This window comes from Rhamphochromis sp. 'chilingali' (genome assembly GCF_963969265.1).
Source record: "Rhamphochromis sp. 'chilingali' genome assembly, chromosome: 15".
In the NCBI taxonomy this organism is placed as follows: Eukaryota; Metazoa; Chordata; class Actinopteri; order Cichliformes; family Cichlidae; genus Rhamphochromis; species Rhamphochromis sp. 'chilingali'.
In genome coordinates, this window is record NC_137942.1 from 7,864,971 (window position 1) to 7,876,512 (window position 11,542).

Genomic DNA, 11,542 nt, shown 5'->3' on the forward strand with positions numbered 1-11,542 from the left:
GGCATTTAGACCTGGTCAAGGCAACCTGCTGAAATTCAAACAAAAAAAGAATCAGATTGGGGAAGAAATGTGATTTAAATGACACTGATCATTGTGTCGTTCTTGATGCCAGACAGGCTGGTCTGAGTTTTTTAGAAATTGCTGATCCACTGGGATTTTCCCTCAAAGTTTCGAGTGTTTACACAGACATGTCCAAAAAAGAGAAACTCTTCCATGAGCGGAAGTTCTCTGTGTAAAAATGTATTGTTGATGCCAGAGGTCAAAGGACACTGGCCAGACTGCTTCCACGTGATAGGAAGACAACAGTAACTCAAATAGTCACTCGCTATAACCAAGGTAACTTGAAGCAAACAGGCTGCAGCAGCAGAAGATTACACAGGGCGCCACTCCTGTCAGCTCAGAACTGAGAATACAATTTATGAGGGCTCACAAAAATTAAATAAACAGGAAACTGCAAACTATTGTCTGATCTGATAAATCTCCAATTCTGCTGTTGCATTTCTATAGTAAGGTCCGAATTTGGCATAAATATCATATAAGAATAATGTCATTCTACCTTGTATTAACAATTTAGGATGCTTTGACAGATGTGATGGTATAGAAGATATTTTCTCAGGACACTTTGAGCCTCACGGTGCCTCATTTAAATTCCAGGGCCTAGCTGAGTATTGCTGCTCACCATATCCATCCTGTTATCACCACAGTGTTTCTATCTTCTGATGTCTGCTTTCAACGGGACGATGCAGTATATCACAAAGCTCAAATGTTCTAAAAGGGGTTCATTGAACATAACAAAGTACTAAAAGGCCTCTACAGTCACCAAAACTTAAGCCAATAAAGCACGTCTGGGGTGTGGTGAAGCTGGAGATTTGCATCTTGGATGTACATCAGCTACATAGACTACTCTGGACTGTATTTCCTTCACCTTATTAAATATATGTTCATATTAATTAGATTAAGTTATGAGGGAAAAGGTTGTCCACCCTGATACTAGCGAGGTGTACTTAATAAACTGACCAATGAGTGTAGGCAAAAGCAGTTATATGTGTGTTTAGGCTATCTCATTGTTGCCTGACAAATTCTTCTGGGACTGCAGATGTCAACTCGATCCCCGCAGCAGGTAAAACCATCCACGCAGCAACACCCAGCCAACAGCCAATTAACACGGTCTACTAGTGATGTCATTGGGGCCTTTTGAAACAGCATGAATGACAAAGAGGTGACAACAGCAAGCATCACAATAATTGTGATGAGAAGGGTACTGATTGGGGCCACTGCTTGTGATTATGGCGCAGTTGATTGTGGATGGCTGAATAGATGAGTTAATCAGAAGCTTTAGATTTCTGTAATGTTTTGTCTTTGTTCTTTTTACAAAGGACAACAGTGCTGCCAAGGCAGAAGAAGAGAAGAAGGCAAGATGATTATTAATGCTTTCACCAGCTGGGTTTTGCAATGGGCAACAAAGATGATGATTTCATCTTTATGTTTGATGTTTACTTATTTATTGCAAATATATACATCTGATTTTTTATGAAAGATAAAAAATTTCTTTTTTCCTTTTCTTTTTTTAAGTCTTTGTTCAACTTACACTACCCAAATTATCCAGTAGGTAGCAGCAACACATGGTGACATCTATCACAGAAGCACGACGAGAAACAGATAACAAGCAAGATGCTTCAAGCATCAGTGGTGACTCTGCATGCTTAAAGCATATATGCCATGAGAGACATTAGGAAAAGCACCTCTCGCAGTGTGCCACTGTTTGATCTTCTCTTATTGACACAGTGATGACTATTTCTTCTGTTCATGACAGGAAACATTGTCCATGTAGATGAAAATAGTTTTCATTCAAATGTTGGGTATGTTAAAAAATAAGAAAGTAGGCAAGAAAACAGGCAAGGTCAAGTTTAATCCCCATCCCACACATGAGTTAAGACAGTTGGACTCAAATCTCAAAGTTCACATTAACCTACTTGCAGCAGCAGATAGGGTAAATTTGCCAAATACAGAAAGGACCTTGCAGCCGAGACGGCTGAGGCACAGGAAAAAATCTCAGTGTCAATTTAATGGATTTGTCTCTGACAACGCACGCCATCTCAATTTTCACATTCCTTGGCACCTGCTGAAAATTGTTTCGAGGTTCGAAACCTTCGTTCATTTGGAGTTTGAAATCTCGATTGTACTGTGACAGCGCTGAGTAGTTAGCACAGTGTTTCAGCAGCAGTGTGGGAGGGTGATTTAAAAGATAGAGACTGAAGCCAGCACACCCAGATCTCAGATAAAACACTAGGATTAAGAGCTCAAATGGGAAGAGCGTGCCTTCGTGGCTGTCTCTCGCCTGTCTCCAGGGCAATGCGAATGTTTACCCAGCTATTAATATCAAACCACCACGCGTTGCCTATCACACAGAGACAATGAGTCAGAAGGGGTTAAAGAGACAAATATAATCAGCGGAGGAATTAAGTTTCATTGGAAAAGGGCAGCTAATGCCAGGAGTAATAATTGATAAGTTAGACTGAGTAAATTGTACATAGAGATATAGTGGAGATGGGGTGAGGCAGTACTTCTATTTCAGCTGTGCACACTAAGAGCGGATGAGTGCATTCTGTGATTGAGAACAAACACATGAAAGATAAATGAGGGACGTAAAGTGGGGTCTGTTTTAAAGGGTGGAGGGCACAGTGAAAATGCATTCTTATCTAAATTATAGTTGACAGATCCCCAGCTGTTTATGCATCTTTGTCTCATAACGGAGCATGTGCATGCATGTTTTCATAATGCAAGTGATCCTTTGTTCTGTTACCGGAACAAGTCATGGTTTGGGCTCTAACCTCTGGTTGCTGCGTGCATATTTATTTGCATATTTATATTTATTTTCTCCCTTTCTTCCACCCACAACCAACTGACCTCAGGAACCAATACATTTTCATCCATTCTATTATATTGTTCGGTTTACATAGTGGTAAACCTGCAGGTCATTGTAGAGCTATTGATGTCCCTCCCGAATCCTTGGAAAAACAATCTACTCTATATTAGGCTTTAATCATTTGCTATTTTCTTTCATGTTGTACCACAAATAAAATGTAATCAAATTAAGTTTATGTTGCACTTCAGGCATCAACCATAAAGACAGAGACGTGATGAGTAGTTCACCTTTTATTAGTAAAAATAATAGATGTCTAACAAAATATTACAGCATTGTTGCACACAATTCAGATTCATTTACATGACCACAGGTATTCTAAGCTATAACAGTATCTGTTCCTCTATCAGATATAAATATGAGCTGCCACTCGACTAAAAAGGCAGATCAGTTAATGCACATTAAAAAAAAGGTTATTGGTTTTCCTAAGTTACTGTGATTAGACGTGCCAACACTCACACAGAGAGGGACACACACATATCTACAGCTGCAGCGTTTGATCTTGCCAGTGCATTCTGTACCCTTCACACAGATGAAAGACTGGCAGGCAGTCCTGGAGGCTGACCAGCTCTAAGGCATGTTTCCTGATCCCTCAGCCCTCCATTTCCTCTCTGATTCTTCCCTTCTCTTCCCATCCTTTGTTATACTTTACCATCTATTTATTTATTCTGAACACTTTCATTTACACCATGAAGACTGTACTTTCCGATACGCAAAGAAAGGGCAAAAGAAATGGTTAAGGTGCACCAGTGCATACAAATGTTAGGTCACGCTGAACGATTAACAGATATGTCGAGGCCAGCTGGCCAGCACATGCAGAGATTGGCTTTGGCACAGCTAAGAGAACACCTTGCTTCCCTGTCCCAATGCAAACATCTTCTCATAACCATTTCTAATACCAATCACTATAAAATGCCAACAATGACAAGATATGAGATTTAGAGTGCTAAACTTCTACAGTATTAGGTGTCACTAGAGGTAAATCTATATACATCTTGTCATAATGTTTCCAGACACACTCTGCTTATTGAATATTCTTTCCCATCTGTCATCCTTCTCGTCTCTCCCTAGCATCCCATCTTTTTCTTTTGTCCTTTTGTTTTTCACCCTCTCTGGGCCTCCTGAGACATGGAGCGCCCCAGGGCTTTGGGTGCTTTGGCAAACTCCATGAGGGTCGGCTTGACTGGAGGGAGATCTCTGGTGATTTCATCCACCGTCCTCTTGCTGGGACACACTCCATCTGGAGTGGGAAATGGCTGCAGGTCCTCCAATGTGTGTGGCGCTCCACGTCCGAGCCTGACGCCCAGCTCTGCGGGGGTAAAGATGGGCAAGGGGAGGGTGTTTCTCTTTGGAAGCAACTGGTGCTCCCTGACCCCTCTTTCCACTGTGCCCACCCTAAAGACACCAGAGGGACACTTCTGTGTCAGTGAACGTGCCTGCCACTGCCGGGACAGAGTCTCCCCACGAGAAGTGTCGTTCATGTTCATGGTCTGCCTGTGGGCATCAAAGGAAAGTTGAAGTTAGAAACTACTGAGGGCCTTATTGTAATTTACCTTCCCAATTAACATTTAACTGCTTTTCACTATGAGAATAATTTTCAAGTCAATCTTCATCCATATTTTATGAGAGTAAGAAAAGTTTGAAATTACAGCCTAGTGAATGTTTTCCTCTCATTTAAAAGCAACTTATCATATTATAGGGTCTTACCTATAATAAGACATGATCTCATTGGTCCTACCTGTCTTGAGGTTGAGTCTTGAGACTAACGCTGTGCCAGTCAGCAGTATAGCTCTCCCTCTGAGCCTTGTTGTCTTCCCTCACACTGCAGGTCAGCTCAGCTCCCACCAGCACACCATTGCTCTTCTCCAGCACGGTACAGATTGGCATCTTCTCAGGTGCAGATAGATTTATCGCCTTGAGTGGGTCTTGTTGATCAGTCCTAAGGTAACAGGAAACAGTGATGCTTCAGTCGGCTTTACTTCTACTCTTCCACTATCTCTGTCCTTCTTAGTGCTGTCTATGTCCAGGCTTAGGACTGTCCACAGCTTTTATAGATGCTCTGTTTCTATTTTAGATTCATGTTGTCACTCTACAATCAGTGTGCTTGGACATCTGACACCAAGTCCTCCATGCCTCATTCCCTGACAGCTGGAAGTTTCCCTGCAGTGGGGTTCAGGGGTAATATGGCTGAAAATCCCCTGATTCTCAAATTGAATGCTGGGCCTGCTCTTGTAATCACTCAGCCCAACTCTTTCCACTTCACCTGTGATCACAGAGGGGGAAATATTACAGAAACTATGGATGGAATAATGTAAACATGTACACAGACAGACACAAATGGTTTAGACTTAGCAGAGGAATCTTAATAAGATTATAGCCATGATATACACAAAGCAGCAAAGGAGAGCCAACCGAAGCCAACCCTGTAGAGCCAGAAACTACCCACTAATTTTCAGTCCAGTTCTTTCTTTTTTCTTTTTTGTAAACAGTTACTTAAAAATCCATCACGTGACTCGACGGTTTTAACTAATTATAAGCCAATCTTCAACCTTCCTTTCATCTAAAAAAAATCTTGAAAAAGTAGATGTAAAACAGCTTACTGATAATCTGCAGAGGGATGGTTTATTTGAAGAGTTTCAGTCAGGTTTCAGAACTCATTACAGTACAGAAGAAGCTTTAGCGAAGGTTACAAATGATCATCTTATAGCCTCTGACAGTGGACTCATCTCTGTGCTCTGTCATGGTTTGGGGGATTTTGTCAGAGTAGATTGATGCAACCCTCAGATTTTGATTCACAATGCAGTTCTATCTGGCGTGTTAAGTGTTTGACTGCTTCATTTTTCAGCATGACATTGATCCCAAACACACTCCCAATGGAGGAAAAGAATATATATATGGAAAAACACAATGGAGCACTATTAGTCATGGATTGAAACCCGTATTTCTAAAGATGACTGAAGAATTTCTGAAGAAATTACAAAAGCTTGCCTACCAGCATTCAGGTTAAAGAATAAAGGTGGCCATACCAAGCTAACTTTTGCAGTCTAATTTGATGATTGGCAGCACACGCCATCTCTTGGATCAAAATTCATGAGTAATTTGCTTGCTTATAATGTAAGATAAACAAGCAAATACCTGACTAAATATTTATAACAACATGGGAAAATTATCTAAAGTTTGTGTTAACCACAATATTTTAGACATGAAGCCAAAAAACATCAAAATGAGAACCAGGATAAAGAAATGCAAAATTATGTCCATGCTTTAGGACAGCATTTGTCAAGCTAGCTGACAAATTAGCATTTCATTCACACACTTGCCTAAGTATTGTCACCTCTGGCTCCAAAAAACAAAAATAACACGGAAGCTATAGAGGGTGTAAAATGTGAGTTCACAAACCACATTATGTCACAGTGGCAACATCCATCTTTTATATACAGTCAGTTGTGAGAAAAATGGTGAAAAAGCCATACAAATAGCAGTGTCATTTTTCTCATGCTGTTTTTTTAATTCATAATACAGCTTTGAATAAGTTTATACCCCCGCCAGGCTTCATGACAACATCATACCCCCTCATTAGATGCCATTACACTGCGCTGTCTCACAGTAGCAGTGAGAGCTCAGTCTCCAGTGATTCATTACCTCAGTGAAAGAGCGCCATGCAGGCCATAATCAACTCGGGTTACAGGCTGTGAAACACACACACACACTCACCTCTGACAGTTATCTGCTGGTCTGATGTCCCGTTTCTGACTCACTAATCCACATCAGGTACTGATATCATCATATACCAGATATCATATACCTCAGACACAGCATAAAATATAATCATCCCAAGCAAAAGAAGCCTGATGTGTTAATCGATTTTTTATTTTCTTTTAAGGTTTTTGCTGTACTGTGCCAGATTGTCTGAAAAACAAATATGATCATAACTTTGTGATTCTTTGAGTATATTTCTTGACTTCGGGTAAATTAATGCTATTCCTCACCACTGACTCTTCGTGTCGTGCATATTTAAGGCAACAGTTAAAGGCTAACATCCATTTGCCTGCAAATTCCAAAAATATTTCACTTTTCTTTCAACAATCTCCCAGCAGGCTGCCAGTACATATGTAAAATGTCGCTCAGTGTCATACTGAGAAAAGAAAACGATAAGCATCTCCTGGGTCATTGATTCAGTCATGTTATGACACCATGACAACCTTGAATGCCATTTCAGAAACCCAGTAAGTCACCATGCAAGCTCCTTCTGTGTTGAGGTCATGTCTTATTAGAAGCTACTTTATGTGAAGCAGTCAGTTGTAATACACAGAGTGACAATTTAAATTTGTGCTGTCTATTTATTTGTACACGCACAAGCCAAAATCCAAGAGGCCATCAGATAGCCCTTTCCTAGCTGTTTTCGGGTGAGTCATGCTATGCAAATGGAGCCAGGGGTGTGTGTATAGTTTGTAAAGGTGAGCAGGGATGAGGTTAGGTCTGTCACAGTGATCACCCCCCACCGTCCTCGTCTGTCCACCTGCACAAGGCCTGGCTCGGCCGGGAAGAACTTTGTGTTGCATAAGAACACCGCCACAGCTGCTGCAAAGTGACATTTAAATGAGCTGTCACCGCAAAAGAGATAGGGAGTAGGTGGGAAAACAGAAAGAGAAGGGCAATTGCAGGATAAAGCCAAGGCTTGTCAGGAGGTGGTAAATATGGCAAAATATTGTGAGAGGGGAACTTTAAGTCGGATTTATTTGTAACACGAAAATGACTTTGGGAGGAGAGAGGAACAGGTCAACCTGACACTTATACTTGATAATAAGAAGGGATCTGGCTTTGTATTAATTCCTGCACACAGTATCAACTTTTGTGCTTCATATAACTCAGTTGTTACCAGTTATTTGTGGATCTGTGCGCCATTGTACCATCGGGCTGGTGCCGTGTTCAAACATGTGCCCTCGACAGTGTATTGCTCTCTCTTACATAACAATAACAAACAGCTGACTACCAAAACACCATTATCACCATCCATCTTGCAACCCGGCCTGGTCTCACTGGGACGGTCATACGCTGGACATGCCGCTTCAGAACAGGGACAGAGTCCAAGCCAGCCGTGGATGCACAGCTGACGGGCCACATGAGAGTATACAGACAGATGAAGAAGATTCTTACGTTCCACTTCAAAAGACTGTTGCTCCCATGCCACAGTTTCCATTGCTCAGTACGCTTAACTGAACGTAATTTTAAATATCATTGAAAATTAGAGTCTAGTTCACTCGTTTGAATTTATGTAACTTTATGAATAGCAAGCAACCTGACATGAGAAAGATGCATGTGACATTACATAAAACAGGCTTTAGGCTGGAACTTTATTTCAAGGTAACTTCACACCAAAACACAAACTATCGCATACTTGTATAAATTTTTCACATTTTCAGCAAATTGCTGAACAGGAAAAACATTCTTCCATCTCAGTCACGCAAACAACCAACTTAAAAATTCAACTTACAGTACTCGCATTGCATTTCTTTTTGCTATTCTTCAAATATTTTAAACCACATACAGATTCAAATGAGTTAAAGCAGTGATCATGCAAACACTCTTTCCTGTAAAACCTTTAGAGGAAAGTCTGACATCAGATCGGTGTGCTATTTATTCCGCGTTCTTACTGATCATATGATTGAATGAAATGAGTGCTGATAATCATAGGACAGAACTATAAAGAAGCATTGCTCAGAAGAACATAGTTACCCTGAAGGTTCGCAACACATGAACAATGAACCGCCTACAACCCCGATAACACTCTTTGGTGGAGAGAAAAAACACAGTTAATACTCATCCGTGGGATTCATTTCAAAATCTGCAAATCTCCTTTTAGAGTTCGGCCAGACTAAACAAAAAAGAGTCAAGCTAAATGAGAGAGGGGAATATTTTAGCCTAGAACTTCCAAAAAAGCAGCAACAACACTGTATGAGGCAACAAACACTTGAATAAGAGCTATGCAAAGCTGTCAACCAGGTCTCCAGGGTTGATGACTACTGCCCCCTGCTTTGTGTCTCTTATTACTGCAGCCCATAGATCTTGGGCTCAGTCACTCAAGTTTTCATCATCTTTTTCGCTCTGCTCCTCCTCATCTTCCCCTCCTCCGTTCATGGCCCCCATCCTGGCCAGCAGCAGCGGCAGGTTTACGGAGAGACCCGGCGTCTCCTCGTCAGAGTCATCCTTTGGAGGGTAGAAGCGTTTTGCCTTTGCCACAAAATCTTCAGCTATGTCTAGGTACAGGAGACGATCCTGTAAAGAAGGAGAAAAACAACAGGCTGAAGCAAAAGAACGGAACCAAATATGAACACAGACAGAAAAAAAGGTGGGATTTTTGTTGTATCCATAATATGCCAACCTTTCTTTGTCATGATACAAAGCTGAATGAAATCTGAGTTTGTTTTTTTTTTTTAAAAAGCCGAATTAAATTGCAGCTTCCTACTCTTTTGATGTTACAACTTAAATAAAACTGATATTATTTGGACTAAACCACTTAACCCATCTTAACTCATTACAATCTACACTATAATGAGAGCTGGACAGCCTTGGCAATCTATTAAAGAATAATATCGATCATATTTGCCCATGAATGATGCAGTTTATCTACTTGTGACTCGAACTAAACTTCACAGGGCTGTTTTCAAACCTTAATCAGAAGGCAATAGCAAAGTTAATCTGATTTAGTATGAAGTCAAAGTTCAGTGATGGTGCACTTCCCACCAGCAAGCTCCGTTTTCTCACCAGGATGAAAAGATATCTTTCTGGTGGTGGTTCTTTGTTGCTGTTGAAGATGGAGGTCTCAGAGTGAAGTGTGTGAAGGAGGGCACGTGCTCTCGGGGCGTTACGCATGCGGTCATGTGAGCCCCCAGCAGACACAGCCAGCAGAGAGTCTGCTTCTGCCATAAAACCTGGAAAATATGGCAGATAATCTCAGCATGGATTGTCAATAATCTCTCAGACTATAGCATGTCTCATCAGTCAAGCCCCACCTAGATTTTCCAGGATTGTCTTCCATTTCTCTCTGACTTCTCTGCGTGTGTCTCTCATGGCCTCGATATCAACACTCAGACGACGATAGCCCTGGACAAGAAAAGGAGAATAACCTCAAAAGGCATTTAAATTAACCGGATAATCAAATAACCTCCAAAAAGTACTCACAGTGCAATGTAAAATGTTGCATTTCAAATGTTAAATTTGAACTGCAACTTATACAGTTATTTTTAAGCTATTTGTGTCAGATTTTCTTTTTTTCCACCTTGAAAAAACACATTTTTGTTAGTCCCTGCCCCACATACCGTGGAGCCCATGCGGGTCTTCTGCCTGGCCTGCAGCAGAGAGTAGAGCACCCGGTCATCCTGTCTCTCCGAATGGCTGGGGTCTCCCGGCTCACTCCACAGGTTTGTTTCCTCATCTCGACGCTTCTGGACTTCACGGGTAAAATAGTCCAACGGATCCGCACTGTGCGGTCAGCCAACGCAGACAAGAAGAGACACGAGCTGTTAACACAAATTCAAACATTGGCTGTACGTGATATACATGATATGCTTGTCTGTGTCATCTTACGGTACTAAAGGCTGCTTTTCATCTTCTTCTTCTTCATCATCAGCAACACAGCAGCAGCAGCAGAACTGCATGCAGAACCTGTTAAAGGCTGAACCCATCTATTAAGAACAGAGTCAGCTGGTAGTGGATGTTCACAATGTCAGATAATCCAGAGAGAAGTTGTGTTTCAGTTCTTTCACAAGTGGAACGCCCTCTTGGATGCCAGAGGAGAATCTGTCACAGTCCCTGTGGGATGCTCTGTAGAGATTCTTTACAAAGCGGACCTTAGCCAAAACCTATATTTTGGCAAAGGAAAAAGCAGCTGTGACAACATTCAAGCCCTCCACTAATAAAAAGAACGAATAAAAATCATCATAAATAAGAACAAGTAGGAAAAAAGCTACAAAATAAAGGTCACAGATCTAAAACTCTACCAAGTTTTTAGCTTCCCATTTTCCAGGATTTCACTGGAGCGCCAAATTGATGAGAGGTTTTCCCTCCAGATTATTGGCCTGATGGAAAAGTGCTCAGGCAGATGACGGCAGCCCAAGGACCGATGCTTCTCATCAGCTTTACATGGAGGACAACAAGAGCAGTGGGACGCTTGTGCTCTCATCAAAACAAAAAGAAACACAAATTCCCACACCCACATCCTCAGAAGACAGTCACAGCACAATCATGTGAGCTGCTTCATCTCTCAAGCAATGTGTTTTGCCCCAAGGACAGCAGATCTCTTCTGCAGCAGTAAGATTAATTACACTCCATATCAAGTCTGCCGTTGCAGTGTCGATTCAGGGATTATGCAACTGGATTATTTAGCATTACTTAATCGTGTTCTGTGTTTAAATAAACATTTTCTTTGTATCAGTTTATTTTTGAAAACTTTTGAAAACGCTTCATGCTTATTTTTGATTAAGTCACACAGAGAACAGTGACCTCTGGCAAAGTTCTGTGAGTGCAGCAATGAAAATCATGCAAGGCTGCAGACACAGGGCGTTATTATTCGTAACATAAGCACCCACAGAGAAACATATGGGTAGAAGCTACTCTTGT

General features: G+C 41.3%; 2 protein-coding genes across 3 annotated transcripts; both read right to left on the bottom strand.

Moving 5' to 3' along the window:
• Positions 1–3,247: 3,247 nt before the first annotated feature.
• tcap (titin-cap (telethonin)) lies at positions 3,248–4,918 on the bottom strand. The gene is made up of 2 exons (XM_080905280.1): positions 4,662–4,918; positions 3,248–4,417 (listed from the first exon to the last, which is right to left on the bottom strand). The coding sequence occupies exons 1-2, from the start codon at positions 4,808–4,810 to the stop codon at positions 4,027–4,029; spliced, it is 540 nt and encodes a 179-aa protein (XP_080761406.1). The 5' UTR covers positions 4,811–4,918; the 3' UTR covers positions 3,248–4,026.
• Positions 4,919–8,223: 3,305 nt separating this feature from the next.
• On the bottom strand, positions 8,224–11,113 carry LOC308411530 (melanoregulin). Of its 2 annotated transcripts, XM_080905463.1 has the most exons (6): positions 10,924–11,113; positions 10,511–10,785; positions 10,243–10,405; positions 9,937–10,027; positions 9,689–9,855; positions 8,224–9,199 (listed from the first exon to the last, which is right to left on the bottom strand). In XM_080905463.1, the coding sequence occupies exons 2-6, from the start codon at positions 10,606–10,608 to the stop codon at positions 8,996–8,998; spliced, it is 723 nt and encodes a 240-aa protein (XP_080761589.1). In that variant the 5' UTR covers positions 10,609–10,785; positions 10,924–11,113; the 3' UTR covers positions 8,224–8,995. The 2 variants fall into 2 exon arrangements, with proteins under 2 accessions (XP_080761589.1, XP_080761590.1); XM_080905464.1 differs by having other exon boundaries at positions 10,511–11,113.
• Positions 11,114–11,542: the final 429 nt, after the last annotated feature.